At 43.5% G+C, this 18,547-nt stretch overlaps 1 protein-coding gene across 2 annotated transcripts; it reads right to left on the reverse strand.

The window, feature by feature from the left end:
• Positions 1-242: 242 nt before the first annotated feature.
• On the reverse strand, positions 243-16,036 carry cyp27b1 (cytochrome P450, family 27, subfamily B, polypeptide 1). Of its 2 annotated transcripts, XM_068024945.1 has the most exons (9): positions 15,763-16,036; positions 11,396-11,586; positions 9,471-9,667; positions 7,701-7,901; positions 6,723-6,886; positions 6,124-6,290; positions 5,026-5,107; positions 4,224-4,421; positions 243-2,514 (listed from the first exon to the last, which is right to left on the reverse strand). In XM_068024945.1, the coding sequence occupies exons 1-9, from the start codon at positions 15,967-15,969 to the stop codon at positions 2,401-2,403; spliced, it is 1,521 nt and encodes a 506-aa protein (XP_067881046.1). In that variant the 5' UTR covers positions 15,970-16,036; the 3' UTR covers positions 243-2,400. The 2 variants fall into 2 exon arrangements, with proteins under 2 accessions (XP_067881046.1, XP_067881047.1); XM_068024946.1 differs by lacking the exon at positions 4,224-4,421 and having other exon boundaries at positions 244-2,514.
• Positions 16,037-18,547: the final 2,511 nt, after the last annotated feature.

Raw genomic sequence — 18,547 nt, forward strand, 5'->3', positions numbered from 1 at the left:
ACAGTAGAGCGGAGTGAAGCTCCTCTGCCTCTCGGGAGAAGTACTGAGGGTGGTGCATGTTTATGAATTTATATATTGTTGGTGGGTTTGGGGGAGGATGTAGCGACTGGTGTTAACCTGTGTCCCAGTCTGGGCTGCAACAGATAATGGAAGGTACAAGGGGATCAGTTTTGATGCATAACTGGATAATCTCACTCCAAACAGACAAAGATTCAAAAATCTAAATTCTGAATCATTTTTATTCATATTATCAATGCAATATGCTTGAACCAAAAAAAGCATCATTTCAAAATAATGTACATAGTTACACTGATGGTCACACAAATGCACAATTTATCACAGTGCAGACTGATACTCGTGTCTTAGATGCAAAATGAATAGAAATCCCCAAATGTTAAAAGATAAATTAAGACCTTAAATTAAAAAAGGAATGATACACAGTTTTGAATGGAATTGGCAGTTGTCAGCACACCAATATTGAAGGAGGAGGATGCAAAGTAGCTTCAAGGGGATTTGAATAGAATTAATGAGTGGGCAAGAATGTGGCAGATGGAATATAATGTGGAAAAATGTGAGGTTATCCACTTTGGTAGGAGGAATAGACGTGCAGAGTATTTCTTCAATGGTAAGAGATAAGAAAGTGTATATGTACAAAGGGACCTAAGTGTCCTTGTCAATAGGTAACTGAAAGCTAACATGCAGGTGCAGCAAGCAATAAGAAGGCTAATGGTATGTTAGCCTTTATCGCAAGAGGATTTGAGTGCAGGAGTAGCAAAGTCTTGCTTCAATTGTATAGAACCTTGGTTAGATCGCACCTGGAGTACTGTGTGCAGTTTTGGTCCCCTTACCTTAGGAAGGATATTATTGCCATGGAGGGAGTGCAATGAAGGTTCACCAGACATATTCCCAGGATGGCAGGACTGTCCTATGAAAAGAGTTTGGGGAAACTGGGCCTGTATTCTCCAGAGTTTCGAAGAATGAGAGGTGATCTCATTGAAACCTACAAAATACTTAAAGGGATAGACAGGGTAAATGCAGCTAAGATGTTTCCCCTGGTTGGGGAATCTCGAATCAGGGGACACAATTTCAAAATAAGAGGGAAGCCACTTAGGACAGAGATAAGGAGAAATTTCTTTACTCAGAGGGTTGTGAATCTTTGGAATTCTCTACCCCAGAGGGCTATGGAAGCTCAGTCATTGAGTATGTTTGAAGCAGAGATTGACAGATTTCTAAATACCAATGACATAAGGGGATATGAGGATAGTGTGGGAAAAAAAGACATTGAAGTGGATGATCAGCCATGATCGTATTGAATGGCGGGGCAGGTTTGATGGGCTGAATGGCCTACTCCTGCTCCTATGTTCCTAAGTTCCTCACACTCACATTAAATGGGTATTGGTAGCATATTTTGGCAGGGTGGGGGGTGCGGGGGGACGTGGTTGTCTGTTGGAGTAAGTTTCAGCCACTGGTTGAACTGCTGTAACAAATCACTTCTGGAACTTTAGAAAAAACTATTTGTACCAACAGATTCAGTGGTGTTATTCACCTTCTTGATTTCAAATAAAGTTTCTGGCAAAGCAATGTATCAGGCACTGCTCTTTCAAGGTCACCACCTCAGCAGTTAGTAAATCCCTGAATTCAAGTTCTTCTATATACCAGGATTGGGAGAGGGGGTGGTATTTAAAAAATGCTTTCATTATCGTAAATAACGTATTTGCAACAAATTGTATAATATGCTGAGCTGCAAGTTAAATTGTCTGTACAAACACTCTAAAGGTATGGACTTCACCACCTAGCAAGAGGGGCTTATTAAAAATCAGCTAAATGTATTTCCTTGCCAATGCATCAATGCCCTTAGGACTGTAACCCAATACTAAAACTAGACTCAAAATAAACTCGAATCTTTTCCACCTGGCCTGCCCTTCATATTTCAGACAATAAATATTGTCCCTGTATCTTTGGTATTCGTGAGATATTGCGGTTTTGTCTGGAAATGAGAAAGCATTTCAAAATAGTTGAATGCGAAACGCCCTGAGATTTCTCCGAGACGTGGTAAGGTGCTGTGTAAATTCGATTCTTACTCTTTCCTCCATTTACCAAGAGCTGATAGGCCTCGTGGTCCTCAAAGAAGCCTAGCTGTTGGGCCACATCAGTCATATTCATGGGTTTAGCATCGAGACAAGCAGCAATGGCCTCTGCAGTACTTGACAGTGGCCGACTCAAAGTTCCCCATCGTTCCTCCAGAATAACAAAAGTTCTGGATGTAAGATATAGCCTGTTCTGGCAAGTTTCTTTTCTGAAGTTTAATTACTAAAGTAGTCCTGTGGAGCTTCAGAGGTTTGGAATCAAAGGCCTTGCATTCTTTCATCATGCTGTTCAAAGTGTTCACAGTGGATGTGGTCATCTGTCAATAAACTGTAGATTGATCAACTGCTCTGGCACCAGCAGAGTTCTAGTCATTGGTTTTACGATGCTGTCCTTAAACTCTGGTCTTACCTCAAAGTGGGTCAGAATCTGAAAACAAAAGACACACGTAAAATGCACCACCACAGAAAATGCTTCTTCACTGCAGAAAAATCATTGAAATTATACACACATTCCACCAGAGGACATTACATTCATCAGACTGATAACAGGGCTTAAAGGGTTAAATTATGGGTACCAGGTGTTTTTGGTCGAGTTTCAAAGTTTGTGCGTGATCTGATCAAATGTTTCAAATATTAAAAGAAGTTGATAGTTTCTCCCTATCTACCCTATTTCCTGTGGTGGGGGAATCCAAAACAAAGCAGCATAATCTTAAAATTAGAGCCAGGCTGGCGAAGAGGGAAATTAGGAAGTACCTCTTCACACAAAGGGCTGAATTGTTACTTTGGGTGTGGGAAACAGGAACTGGGACTGTTTCCGGGTCCTGAACCCACACCTGGGAGGAAACAGTCACTCATTGGGATTTTGAACGGGGTGTCCCCTTAATTGGCATGGAGACAGGTCCCCTGTCCAATTAAGGGCAGTAGGCAGGCTCTCAAAGCTGGAGGGCCAATCAGAAGCCTTCCAGTTTCAGAGGAGCAGCAGGCTACAGTAAAGGGTAAGTAATTGAGAGGGTGCTGCAACATGAAGGCGCCCTGTCAGCAACATTTTAAAAAATGTAATTAAAAAACAGAAAAAGCAGCCAGACCACCACTGGGGTTGAGGGGGGATGGGGATTTTGGGGGGTGGGGGGGGGGGGCGGGGAGTGAATTCCTCTACCCAGGCAGGCAAGGAGGACCTGTAGGCCTGCCTGGAGCACTGGCACCCCGGCTTAACGCTGGGTGCCTGGCCTTCAGGCAATTGAACTGCCCCCCATCTCATCGGAAAATTGGTGGCCGTCTTAACTGCCCTTAACAAGGCTCTTACATAAGCCTATAATAAAAGCAAAATACTGCAGATGCTGGAAATCTGAAATAAAAGCAGAAAGTGCTGGAAAAACTCAGCAGGTCTGGCAGCATCTGTGGAGAGAGAAGCAGAGTTAACGTTTCAGGTCAGTGACCCTTCTTCAGAAGTTCTGATGAAGGGTCACAGACCTGAAACGTTAACTCTGCTTCTCTCTCCACAGATGCTGCCAGACCTGCTGAGTTTTTCCAGCACTTTCTGCTTTTATCTTAAATAAGCTTAATTGGCAGCCCGCCTCGTGGGGACAGGCAGCCCTGCTGGTCCCGAACCTGTCGGCAAAAATGGGCAATGCCGGGAACAGAATCAGGAAACCAGCATGCTGACCACGACCAGTATTTTCAGGCCCCAACTGCCTCCATTCCCAACATCAGTGTGGCCCGAAAATCCCGCTGAGAGGGTTGTGAAAATCTGAAACTTACTCCCGCAAAAATAAAGCTGATGTTGCTGGTGGACAATTGGAGCAGTCAAGACCGAGGTGGATAGATTTTTGTTCGGTAACGTACCAAGGGTTATGGAGCAAAGGTGGGAAAATGGAGTTGAGATAGGTCCAGATCAGCCATGAACTGACTGAATGGTGGAGCAGCCTCAAGGGGCTGAATGGCCTCCTGCTGTTCCTAGTTATTGATAAAACCACCATCTAGAAATGGTTAACTAGTCAGCAGTCAGTTCAGATCATACATGTGCACTGCTGAGTTGGCTAATGCTGCAACTATTCCATGTGCATCTAAGTATCATGGCCATAAAACAATAAACCCATTTGCTACTGTACCCAGCAGAGCTTAAATTCCCTAACTTACTCGAGCCAGTGCCAGGTAGATCTCTAACTCTGCAATTCTTCTTCCAATGCAGCTCCGCTTCCCAAATCCAAATGGGATGGATGCATAGGGATGAAAATTCTCATCCTTGCGAAACCATCGCTTGGGCTGAAAACAATCAGGGTTGGGGAAGACCTCCTGGTCTCGTGAGGTTGCATAGTGACACAGAGTAATCAGGGTCTGTATAGAAGAATGAAGACCATTCACAATCATCAGAGCACCATCAGAACAATGATCAGCTATCAGAACACACGGCTACCAGGAGGGTGCAGGAGTATTCCCATGCACTCTACATCAAGTGCAGACAGGCTGGTAGGTCACACCTTCAAGATTAATGAAAGAACAAATCTCGATTTGTTGGATGCTTATGGAAGCTTTTTTTAAAAAAAATGATCTGCCACCTCAGGGTGTTGGTTAAAACTGATTTTGCTGCTCAGTGTAAGAACCACTTGTGTGATCTTATTTAATTCGCTATTTTATATATTATTTGACATTCATACTAGAGATCTTGATAAAGGATGTGATACGGTAAAAGCCCCATTTTTGATTATGAAGGGGTTTCAATAGGGTAGACAGAAGATGTTTCCACTTGTGCAGGAGTCCAAAACTAAGGGGCCATAAATATAATAAATCCAATAGGGAATCCAATAGGGAGAGAGGCAGAGAGGTTTAGGGAGGGAATTCCAAAGCTTAAGGATGCAGCAGTTGGGAACGCCCACATGGCAGTTAGGAATGCCCACACCCATTGGATTTTTAAAAAAATCACAAATCTCTACGCGCTTACTTTTTGGGGAATGATGTATTCTCCGATTTGGATATCTTTATCTGGAATCACACGAGCGTTACCCGGGATTACAGGATAAAGCCTGGAAGATGGAAAAATGGTATATAATATGTATGTCTCAATCAGAATTCTCTTGTGTATTCCTGATGTTCATGGTCATTTCTCTCACTGCTGTTTTAGGTTTCTGATGATGGATGTCCCTGCTTGGCAGTTGAATACTTTCTCTGCTTTCGATCAACATCAGCATTAGGCACTGCCCAGCTGGGTAACAAAACATCCAGCTCCCTTTATTCTGTGCCATCAATGTGCCTCTGTTCCAACCTCAGAACAACGCCCCCACGGTCATTTGCCCATTTCCCACACCAATCATGCCAAAAAGAAGTGAAAGTTCTAGAGGAGCTCCCAACACGTAGGAAGTCTGTGAGCTCATTACAGATCAAGGGAAAGGTGAGAAGAATCTCTGAGTAAGACTGCCAATTTTGTGAAATTTAATGCTGAATTTACAGCACGGAAACAGACCATTCGGCATGACTGGACTATGTCAGCGTTTATACTCCACATAGGCCTCTACCCACCCCCCACTTTGGGCTGACCCAATTTTTCTAATTTTTCTAAGCCCTTTCATTTGAATAGGCTTCAGTCAGGAAGCGCTTACTGCTGAGAGCTTGGATTGTAGCTCATTCGTCTGAAAATCCAGCAGCTTGTCAAAGGGACACGTTTGAATGGTGGGCTCACATCTGCTGGGCTTGGATTGAGATGACCCAAACTTATTTCACTCTAGGCCCTCAAGACCAGCAGAGAGGGGAGGCTACCATCCTGTCAGTCCAGGATACATTCAAGCTCATTCTCTACAGGTGAAAGGTCAGTGAGCTTTCAGGCCCTCCACCCCTTCCTCATTGGATGACCACCTCCACTAATTTTTGATAAGTTGTTCACTCCGTTAAAAAACAAATAAAACACAATTTTGCAATTAATTTTCAGGTCGGAATTTGTGGCTGCAGTCTTCCAGACAGAAATCCTTGGATGCTGCAATGGGTAAGATCATATAAAAGAGACACCCACATTTACAGAATAGCAACACTCACTCTTTAACCTCACCTCAGTGCTTCCTTCACAACAGCTTTCATTAGGGGCATCTTTGTTACGTCAGCGGCTGAGGGGACGGGCTTGTCTCCAACTGTCTCTTTTATTTCTCGGTGCAGGGCTGCCTGAATGTCTGGGTGCCTGGACAACTCATATAGTGTCCACGACATTGTGCTGGAAATCTACAGGAAAGAGAGGGAACACGGATCAGCGTAATACTGGCACTGAAGGGAAGAACAACCACTTAGCGTAGTATTGAGCAATACAGATAAGGCGGTCAACTCTCAGTCTCTGCTGTTAGTTCTCAACTAGGGTGTTGCAAATGCCTTAAATATCCTTAGTCTGTGTGGGAAGCCATTTACCAATGACCCTCATTGGATAATGGGTATGTGTGTCACCATTGGCAGAGAACAGGACTGGACTTGGATGTGATGCCTCTGTGGTGGAATAGCCTGCCAACATTAATGTTGACGGACAGTATTATTTGGTAGGGTGTACAACGAGTGTTGCTCCGGCTCCCACAAGTTTCCTGCCCAGTGAGTTTGGTTAAAACTACCCCTGCTGCATTTTACAGGATCTGAAAACCGCAAGAACTAATGGTGACAAGCACTTACTGTGTCCACACCAGCGAGTAACAACTCTGTGACGTTGCCATAAATGGTTCTCATGGGGAGATTCTGGGATGACAGGAAGTAGGTCAGGTACTTCCCCTCGATTGGTTCCCTTCTCGCTAACTTCTGTTGAATTTCAGCCATCCTTCGGTCTATGTGTCCTTTAGCTGCAAAATAATTGCAAAGTAAGTTCAAGGATAAAACCAGGCATAGCATCACTTTCCCTGACCAGCACTAACCGCAGTTAACCCCTATTGGAACAGCAACCTAGAGGAGCACAACACATCACTGCTCCTGACACAGAAATTCCCTGCACAGCGAGTGCCTGATCTCGGTAGCAGGGTGGTGTCACTTCCAGGCCTGATCCCTCCTCACCTGGACCTTATAGTTCTCATTCTGAGGGACTAACAGGACCAGGAAACTCAATACCAGAGTATCAGCACTAGATTTTTCTTGTTTTTTTTTTGTTGCAGCTGAAGATTTAAGAACCAGGGGAGACGAGTTTTTTTTCATGGAGCGAGTTGTTGTGATCTGGAACACGCTGCCTGAAAGGGCGGTGGAAGCAGATTCAATAGTAACTTTCAAAAGGGGAATTGGATAAATACTGGAAGGGGAAAAATTTGCAGGGATGTGGGAGAAAGAGCAAAGGGAGTGGGGCCTAATTGGATAGATCTTTCAAAGAGCCGGCACAGGCACGATGGGCCGAATGGACTCCTCCTGTGCTGTTATATTGTATGATTCTTTGATTTTAACAGCTGCTTAATCATCAACCTTTGTGCCTTCCGCTGTGGGACTGCCATCCGCTCCCCTGCCCTCCCACTCCCAATTATAAAGAGGTCATAGTAGCAATAGAGGTAATGTTACAGTCTCTGCCCCTTGTGGTGAAAGCTGAACAACATTCCTCCTCCATCACTCCCCACTTCCTCAGCCTCAACATCTTGTACAGGGCATCACTCCACATCAACAAGGCATCTCACTTACCAAAAGCAAACATGTAATCCCAGCAGGCAATGAATTTCCGCCAGGGTTCTGGGTAGATTTTGTGCAGAAACTTTGGCATCGCCATGGTGATGAGCGTCATTTGAAACATGGTGTTAATCGACTGGATAAAATCTTCCGTTTCTTTGGGAACATCAGCCTTGAGGCAGCCAATCCGTGTCTCAAAGAGCACTGAAGAGATACCTGGAAGAATTAGCAGACGTGGACAAAGATTACTGCTTGTGAAAATTAAAAACTACCTCAGTCATCACACAGTATTATTTGGGAGTGAATGGTTTAGCACGTTATTCTGTTAGTGTTGGGGTCTCTATTTAGCCACAACTGACAGAAGGTCCTTTGATTTTGTTCCACTTTCAGGAATGTGAACTCCATGCTCTCTCCTGCTTAGGTCCATTGGTTCTTGGTATCCACAGGCCAACTTTACATTTTGTCATTTTAATTTTCTGCCCCACTCTGACTCTCACCTCTCTGTCCTCGGTCTCCTACACTGTTCCAATGAAGCTCAATGTAAGCTTAAGGAACAGCATCTCATCTTTTGACTGAGCACTTTACAGCCTTCCAGACTCAATACGGAGTTCAACAATTTCAGATCATAACCACTGCTCCTATTGATTAGATGCTGGTGATGATTCTGCTATTCTCATTTACACCTCTTCTAGACCCATCTTTTGTTTCTTTACTTGTCCCATTATCACTCTCTTTTGCTTTGCACCATCATCCCTTTTGTCATGTAATCTCTCCTGCCTTCCAACCTATCACAGACCTTCCCTTTTGTTCTTTCCCCCCTCCCCCCTTTCCCTGTCTCTGCATTTCTTAAACCTATTACATGTGATAATGACCAGATCATCAGTTTTAGTGATAAAAGCAAAGTTCCGAAGAAGGGTCACTGACCCGAAACGTTAACTCTGCTTCTCTTGGGGCGGCACAGTGATTAGCACTGCAGCCTCACAGCTCCAGCGACCCAGGTTCAATTCTGGGTGGAGTTTGCAAGTTCTCCCTGTGTCTGCGTGGGTTTCCTCCGGGTGCTCCGGTTTCCTCCCACAGCCAAAAGACTTGCAGGTTGGTAGGTAAATTGGCCATTATAAATTGTCACTAGTATAGGTAGGTGGTAGGGAAATATAGGGACAGGTGAGGATGTGGTAGGAATATGGGATTAGTGTAGGATTAGTATAAATGGGTGGTTAATGGTCGGCACAGACTCGGTGGGCCGAAGGACCTGTTTCAGTGCTGTATCTCTAAATCAAAAATCTTTCCACAGATGCTGCCAGACCGGCTGAGTGGTTCCAGCATTTCTTGTTTTTATATCAGTTTTAGTAATATTGGTTGAGGGGGTTTTAGTGATATTGTTACACGGGAGGTGTAACTGGACATCACTCATCGATTTTCATTTCAAAGCTCAAGTTCTACAATTCACAAGAAGGGGGCCTTTGACTAGAACACCTGGTTATTATCAGGATGAACAGGATTCTCTGTGGGGGAAATTATAACCCAACACTTGGCAGGAAGCCCACAGGATAGGCTGGTTTTATACTCTGCCCAGATTTTATTCTTCAGTGAAGTTATGGAGAACAATATTGGCCGGGGTGTAAAACCCATGTTCCACCCGATCCTGTAGGCTTCCCGCCTGGTATGTTGGGTGAAAATTTACCCCGAGAGTCAGGTTGGATAGGAAATCAACTCAAGGACATAAGTATATGTTGGGGGATTTCCTTCCTTCTGTCTTTTGGCCCTCTTTCCATTTGCAAACCTCACCTTCTAATCCAAACTTGTAGAACTCTCCTGCCAGGTCCTTCACCAGGACATGGTCATTCTTGGTCTGTTGGTGCCGGAGCCTAAAGATCAGGTCAGTGACGACCTCATTGAGGACACCACTGTACGCCTCCACTTCCTTTGGTTTCAGCATGTGTTTGCTGAGTGTGCTGCGCAGCTTCTGCCACTCCTCTCCCTCCCTGCAAGAAAGAAATCCCCATAACACACCAGAAATAACAGCAATGAGCAACAGCTCGCTGCTCACAAGGTCACAAGGCCAGAGGGCCACAAGGTGCTTTATATACATTAACCATCATTATCTTTTGCAGGGTAAGGGGCCACTGACAGTTCCAATACAGTCAGGTCAACAGGAGAGAGGCCACTTGACTCATGCCTCCTATGCTGGCGTTAGCTTTTCAAATGGGCCTCTCTAATCTAATTCCATTTTCCTGGTCTTTTACTGCATTTTTTTATATTCATCCTTTAAAAATACCTATCTAATTCACTTTAGAGTGATGTTATGACAGGAAAGAAAAAGAAAGGACTTGCATTTCTATAGCGCCTTTCACAGCCTCAGGATGTCCCAAAGTGCTTTACAGCCAATGAAGTACTTTTGAAGTGCAATCACTGTTGTAATGTAGGAAATACAGCAGCCAATACATGCACAGCAAGATCCCACAAACAGCAATATGATAATAACCAGATCATCTGTTTTAGCGATGTTGCTTGAAGGATAAAAATTGGCCCCAGGACACTGGGGAGAATTCCCCCTGCTCTTCTTTAAAATAGTGGCCGTGGGATCTTTTACACCCACCTGACAAAGCCAATGGGGTCTTGGTTTAACACCTCATCTCGAAAGGCAAATTCACTGATGCTGGGCTCTCAGTAGGAAGCTATACTAAAAGGGAGCAGGCATTGGAGATGGGACTACAATATGGTGGCATCAATTATCTGACCTCTTTTCCCTTTGAGCCGAACTCCCTGAAGGGAGGGTGAGATTGGCCAATTTACCCTGTAGTCTCTGCCTCTTGTGGTAAAGCATTCCATGTTCTAATAACATCCTCTGTGGAAAAAGTGTCTGCAATCTTCACCCTTCATTCTTCTGGTGATAAGATCAGTGAAAGATTTGGTCAGTTTCAGCTCAAGATCCTGATGTGAAACTGACATTTTTTTGAATGGTTTGTTTCAAATAGTTTTGGAGAAAAGCTTATTACAAAATATTTACAGCACAGAAACAGGCCATTCGGCCCACTGGGTCCATGCCACATGAGCCTCATCTCACCCTGTCAGCATATCAATCTATTCCTTTCACCCTCATCTGTTTATCCAGCTTCCATCTTAAATGCATCTACGCCATTTGCCTCAATCACTCCCTGTGGTAGCGAGTTCCACATTCTCACCACTCTGGGTTAAGAAGTTTCTCCTGAATTCTCTTATTGAATTTATTGGTGACTGTCTTATATTGATGGCCCCCTAGTTTTGGTCTCTCCCCCCTCACGAGTGGTGGCTGTTTTTCTGACTGTTGGCAGATCATTCTTTTCTGAAGTAAATCGGTTGTTGGTTTTCTGTTGGAACAAACAAGGAATTACTTTGAACTATAGTGACCATTATGTAGGCCAATGCAGGAGCCATTTTGCGCACAGCAAGATCCCACAACCCACACGAGGGATTAGTGGTGGTGTCTGTTCAATAAGGAATGTTGGTCAGGATACCAGGAGAACTCCCTGCTCTTCTTCAAATTTTGTGCCGAGAAATCTGAACCAATGGGATAGGCATTCAGGACTTTGGTTTAACACCTCACCCAAGCAGATCACGAACTACATTCTCCAGCTCTCAGTCGTATTCAGTGGCTGTTTCACATAAAAATGTACACACACAAGTTTCTTTTAAGTCAGCTGTAACCTCAAAGTTGATTTGGTTCTACTCACGCAGTGAGGAGCCCGTAAGCGTGTCCTCTGTATTGTCTGTAATCTTTCCAAGATGATAAATCAGAACGGATTGGATGCTTCCCTTCCTGTCGCAAGACTTGTTCTATTAGTGCTGGATCTGCAATGTGTACGGTCAGGATAGACCCGAAACGTGCCTTCCACATAGGGCCATACTTAGCCCTTCCCTCTAGCTAACAAGCAAGAACATAAAGTGGCTGAAGACATTGTTAGTTCAATCTTTTAACCCTTCAGTTCCTAGTTCAATAAAAGTTGGAGGATTTTGAAGACTGAGTCATTTCAAAAGGGCCACAAAACAAACTGACTTCAACACCACAGCAGGGTTCATTGCATTAGGAGCAGCTCCCAGCCTTACAGAGCAGTGGCCATGTGGAATAGATTCCCAGTGTAAGCAGCTGACTTGGGGTCAACTGACGTCTTTAAAAAAGGAACTGGACTGCTGTCTGTTGAGAGGGGGTGTTAAGGGGTAAAGATTGTGGATTTTATTTACTCAAAAGATAAGGGAAGGAACATAGTGTTGCTTAAAATAAGAGATTGAAGGGTAGTTTGCTAGGGCATTCGTGACAGAATAATTGGAGGATTGATTTTACACATTAAAGGGTATATTTTCCAACTAGCATTGTTCTCACAAAAATACTAAGTGTGGACATCCTAGATCCTTCTGTATACTATTCTGATGTAGGCATTTGAAGAGGAATTTAACACAAGCAGGTCAAACATTTGTACAGGTACAACTCCGGCTCAAAAATAAACCCCCAATGTTCTTATTTATTGCAAGGAATTCTAATTCTCCATCCTGTAAAGACAAACAATTACAGCGATTCCAAGACATCAGTTATACAGCACGATGGCCCGAAGACTGACATTTATAGAACATGAAGCAGAGCAGGGCAACACTGGATTTATATTGTGGATTACACACCTACACAGAGCTCTGTTCCTTCAGCATGGGTAGCAGTGGCCTTATCCATCATGTTAAACAGGCCAGGGACTCTCCAAGCTTAGCCTCGTTATACACTGTTTAGCTTTAGTGAAACAACAACTTACATTTATATTGCGCCTTTTTAACCTAGAAGTACGTCCCAAGGCACTTCACAGAACATTTTCAGACAAAGTTTGATGCATAAGGAGACAGTAGAACCAAATGCTTGGTCAAAGAGGTAGGATAGCGAGGCAGAGAGGTTCAGGGAGGGAATTCCAGAGCTTAGGGCCCAGGCAGCTGAAGGCACGGCCACCAATGGTGGAACGATGGAAATCAGGGGGATGTGTGAGAGGCCAGAATTGGAGGAACACAGAGATCTCAGAGGGTTGTAGGGCAGGAGAAGGTTACTGAGATAGGGAGGGGTTGAGGCTATGGAGGGATTTGAACACGAGGATGAGAATTTTAAATTCGAGGTGTTGCTGGTCCGAGAGCTATTGTAGGTCAGCAAGCATAGGGTCGATGGGTGAATGGGATGGTGCAGGTTCATAAGATCATAAGTAAAAGGAGCAGGAGTAGGCTATTCGCCCCCTCGAGCCTGCTCCATCATTCAATAAGATCATGGCTGATCTTATTGTGGCCTTAACTCCACTTTCCTGCCTGAACCCCATAACCCTTGACTCCCTGTAAAATGCTCGTCTTGCTACTAATGATCATGAAACTACCAGATTGTCGTAAAAACCAATCTGGTTCACTAATGTCCTTCAGGGAAGGAAGTCTGCTGCCCTTACCTGGTCTGGCTGACATGTGACTCCAAACCCACAGCAATGTTGTTGACTTTTAACTGCCCTCTGAAATTGCCTAGCAAGCCATTCAATTGTAGGTGGCTCACCACCACCTGTTCAAGGGCAATTAGGGATGGGCAATAAATCATGGCCTTGCCAACAATGCTCACAACCCAAGAACAAATTTAAAAAAGCTTCTGTTTCCTTGAATTTAGAAGATTGAAGGATGATCAAACTGAGGTGTTAAAAATGATGAAAGGATCTAATAGGTCAGATAGAAACTGTTTTCTTTGGTGGGAGAATACAGAACAACGGGGCATAACTTTAAATAGGCTTTTACTATTTAACTTTAAGGTTAGGATGCAGGCAGCAGAGCTTTGGATGAGCTGAAGTTTATGGAGGGTGGCAGCCAGGAGTGCATTGGAGTGGTTGAGTATGGAGGTAACAAAAGTATTGATAAGGTTTTCAACAGCAGATGGACTGAGGCAGGGGTGGGGACAGACGTTGTTACAGAGGTGAAAGTAGCCAGTTTTTGTGATAGAGAGGGTATGGGGTCAGCAGCTCAGCTCAGAGTCCAATGGAAGACCAAGAAAGACTTGCATTTATATAGCACCTGTTACTACCTCAGGACAGCCAAAGGTGCTTTACAGCCAATGAAGTACTTTTGAAGTGTAGTCATTGTAATGTAGGAAATGCAGCAGCCAATTTGTGCACAGCAAGGTCCCACAAACAGCAATGTGATAAATGACCACATATGTTTTTAATGATAGCAAAATACTGCAGATGCTGGAAATCTGAAATAAAAACAGAAAGTGCTGGAAATAGTCAGCAGGTCAGGCAGCATTGGTGGATAGAAAAGCAGAGTTAATGTTTCAGGTCTATGATCTTTCATCAGATGACTATAGACCTGAAACGTTAACTATGTTTTTAATGATGTTGGTTGAGGGATAAATATTGGCCAGGACACCAGGGAGAACTCCTCTGCTCCTTTTTGATATAGTGCCATGGGATCTTTTGCAACCGAGAGCCATAGTAGGGGGTGAGAGGGTGAGAGAATTGGTTAACGCCTCAACCGAGAGACGGCAACTCTGACAGTGTGGCGCTCCCTTAGTACTGCACTGGAGTGTTAGCGCAGATTTTGTGCTCCCGTATCTGGAGTGGGACTTGAACCCACAACCTTGTGACTCAGGTGAGTGTATTACCCACAGCTGACACACCAAGATTGCAAAGAGCCTGATTTTCCCTGAGACAGTTACAAGGGAGCAGGATTGAATTGGTGGCAAGGGAATGGAGTGTGTGGCAGGGGCTGAAGACAATGGCTTTGGTCTTCCCAATGTTTAATTGGAGAAAATGTCAGACTGGATGTCGGACAAGCAGTCTGACGACACAGAAGCAATAGAAAAGAACTATCCCCCATTTGCCACAGTCTTACAGGCAAGTGATGCAACAATGTGATTTGCATTATGTGCTTGACAACTTTACTTTTAAATTTAGAAAAGACCTTTCCTGTGTAAATTATAGTTCAGCTTTCATTTAACTTTGTACAATGAGAGATCCTGTACTCCTGGGTAAGATCATAATCACTGAGTCACTTGCATAAGAGATGGTGAGATCAGCTCCACTTCATCCACATTCATAGAATCAGACACAGGAAGGCAATGAAATCACACACAGGGAGCCAGTACAATCATATACAAGAGTACAAAAGACTTGCACTTATATAGCACCTTATTAGGTCACAAAAACATCTCAAAGCAATTCACACAACAAGTTACTTGCATATTTAAAAATTATGAGGTGTTTTGATAGTTACGGAGAAACTGTTTCCACTGGCAGGAAGGTTAGTAACCAGAGGACACAGACTTAACACAATTGGCAAAAAAAACCCAGAAGGGAGATGAGAATTTATTTTTTACGCAGCGAGTTGTTGTGATCTGGAACGCGCTGCCTGAAAGGGCTGTGGAAGCAGATTCAATAGTAACTTTCAAAAGGGGGAATTGGATAAATACTTGAAAAAGGAAATATTTGCAGGGTTACGGGGAAACAGCAGGGTGGTGGGACTAATTGAACAGCTCTTTAAAAGGAGCCAGCACAGGCATGATGGGCTGAATAGCCTTCTGTACTATATGATTCTATGAGCGCTGTGACTGTTAGGCTTAGTTGACCACTATTAGGGAATAGACTGCTATTTCCTTGTGAAATGTAGCACTATGACCTGGCATCTCAGCCAAGACTGCAATATCATGTTTGAAGTTGGTGAAATTATCCACAGAAAGGCACTTAAATTCAGTCACTTAGGGACATTTTTAAAAAGTCTGTATCAGCAAACTATAATGATAGATATTCAAATACATCTTTCTTAAAAGATTTCACCATTATTAAAATAAATAGACATTAATGAAAACATTTTTTCAAAATGCACTGTAAAGTTACAAAAAACTGAGATTACTACCGTTGATTGAGTCGAATTTCTGCCTCTATTCAACTTTTTAAAAGAGGGGCTGGAGTCATAAACAGGAATTTTCATCCTTTATATCTCTCCATCCAAATTCCAATATTCATAGTACGACTGTCAAGTCCTGGATCTACAAGCAGATTCCAGATTTAAAAATGTCTTACAGCAAAATTTCACACGTTGTCCTTACCTGCAGCTCATGTAATCTGGCCAGCCCTTGATGAAAGAAGAGATCATACGCAAACCGTACAGCGCTAGGACCCGGCATCTCAGCCACAGTTCTCAAGCTTTTTTTCTTCTGTTTCTTGGATAGGGTAGATCTCACCATCTCTGCAACGTACCTGCAATACACAGGGAATCGGTTGGCCACCTGTCGGAGTAATGATATTGCAGTCATTCTGTAAATAAAGCAATACAATCATCCTCTCCTTCATTCTGATGGTTTTATATTGCGACAACATTGGCTGCTCAACCAAGTTTGGCGGCAGGGAAAGGCCCCCTGACTGACAGCATGCTCGGCCAATCGGGAGCTGAACATGTGTATTTAAAAACTCGTCAAGCCAATCAGAAGTGTCAAACAGGTTTGGTTGATCCGAATAACTTGTTCAGATATTTAAACAGACACTAAAGGAATCCCAGCAAGAGGTCAGGGGCTAAGTCGTGACCTCTGAGCAAGAGGAATAGGGTCAAGGAAATGTATATTGGAATTGGAAATCGCAGAAAAAAAACATGTAAAGTCTGCATTTTCTGTTTTTTTTAAAATTTAAGGCTAAAAGATCTGCCAACTTGCAAAACAGGGTGCAGAGGAGATTTATCAGAATAATCCCAGGGATGGGGGATTTTAGTTACTAGGTTGGAAAAGCTGGGGTTGTTCTTTGAACAAGGGCGATTGAGGGAAGATTTAATAGAAATGTACAAGATTATGACCGACTTAGATAAATTAGACAAGGAAAAACTGTTCTCATTAATAAATGGTACTAGGATTAGGGGACACAGATTGAAGGTTTTGGGCGAGAGATGCAGGGGCAATATGAGGAAGAACTTTTTTACGCTGCGGGCGGTAATGACCTGGAACTCACTGCCCACAAGAGTGGTGGAAGCAGAAACAATCAATAACTTCAAAAGGAAATTGGATGGCCACTTGAAGGAAATAGACTTGCAGGGCTACAGGGATCGAGCAGGAGAGTGGGACTGACTGAGTAGCTCCATGGAGAGCCGACATGGACTCAATGGGCTGAACGCCCTCCTGTGCCACAAATGACTCTATGAAAATTATTGTTTTGGGAGTTAGGGGGCTAAGACAACTTTCAGGCCAAAATAAAAGTAATTTGTGAACAGCAAATCTGCATATTTTCCCAGAGATGACACAAGGCAACAGGCAGAACTCCTAAAGTACAAGAAAACTCATGGAGTAAAGGTTGGCAGGCCTGCGTTAAACTTCTGGTAAATAATAAATATATTTAAACGATAGCACTTCTACCTGAATGATTTCCAATTTCACCCAGACTTGGTTATTATTCATGTTTTATAAGAAATGTTTTCACTTTTAAAAGTTTAGAAACGGTTGATCCCGCCTCCCCCCCAACCCCAGTAACGAGATTGGGAAGTGGCAACATCAAACAGGGAAATCCCTCCAACTCTGTTTAATACAGCGAGAATGCAAATATTTGGCGAGCCGCTCACAGTTTGTGATAGGGATATAGCGTTACCCTGCTTTCAGTTACAGGCAGCTAAATTTAAAGAGTCAAAATCATACTGGTGACTTTCTTAAAGGTGAGGGCACAAAGAAACATTGGGCTGGTCGAATTTCAGGAAATCGGAGATCGATCGGGTGGGGTTGGGGGGGGGGGGGGGGGTGCAGTAAGATGTGAGCCGGATCAACAGGGAAAGATTAAGGTCTAAAGGATATTTAGAGAGCTCGAAATAAAGCTCTTAATAAGGAGTGTATGTGCTATTAACCATCTTATCTATCAGTGATTCAGCCTTTCTCATCCTGCAGTGGTTTGCCTCTGGTAACGGTCGTGTTCAACTGGACAGGGTGCACAGCAGCAACAGCGATGGGGCAATGAAACAAATGGAAAACTACAAGATGAATACATTTGATTGCACAGGGTCTTGCAACATGCAGTGGGATATTGTTCCATGGGAGTAGTACACATATTACAACAGAATCCTCTTCAGTGACATCCTGTACCTGATTTCCAAATCAGCAAATGAAGACCTGTGTTTTTTTCCTAAATGATCCCACATCTTGAGAGTCCAGATTTCCCCACAGGTCTGTCATCTTTGAGGGGGAGATGAAGGGGGGCACACTTCTGTAGCCTTCCACAATGAAGGTGGACCAAATGCAGAGCAAAGGCAGAAAAATGGAGTTGGGGTGCAGTTCAGCCATGATCTAATTGAATGGTGGAGCAGGCCTGAGGGGCTGAATGCTTATTTCTGTTCCTATTTTCCTAGCAAAGCTAGGGCTGCAAGCGAGACTACTTTCTGCCCAATACTATCTGCAAAAATGCTCAACTTCTCCACACTTTCCCACTCCAGGGTACTTAGCAGAACAAGAGGACATCTACAAGACTGAAAATGTAATATATGTAAATATAAAAGGTCAGTTTAGAAAGTGATAAACCATGAAAGATTTCAGATGACAGTGCTAACTATGGGAGGCCGGGTAGTGGGGGTGAAGAATAATTGTTCTGGTCACTAAGTGGTTAATGTATTTATCAAACATTCCTTTGCTCAGTACTTCTAGAAAAATTGTAAGAAAGACTTGCATTTCTATAGCACCTTTCACAACCTCAGGACATGCCAACGTGCTTTACAGTGAAGTGTCGTCACTGTTGTAACGCAGGAAACACAGCAGCCAATTTGCGCATAGCAAGATCCCACAAAGAGCAATACGATAATGACCAAATAATCTGTTTTTAGTGATGTTGATTGAGGAATAAATATTGGTGAGGACACCAGGGAGAACTCCC

This window comes from Heterodontus francisci, chromosome X, assembly GCF_036365525.1.
Source record: "Heterodontus francisci isolate sHetFra1 chromosome X, sHetFra1.hap1, whole genome shotgun sequence".
Taxonomy (NCBI): domain Eukaryota; kingdom Metazoa; phylum Chordata; class Chondrichthyes; order Heterodontiformes; family Heterodontidae; genus Heterodontus; species Heterodontus francisci.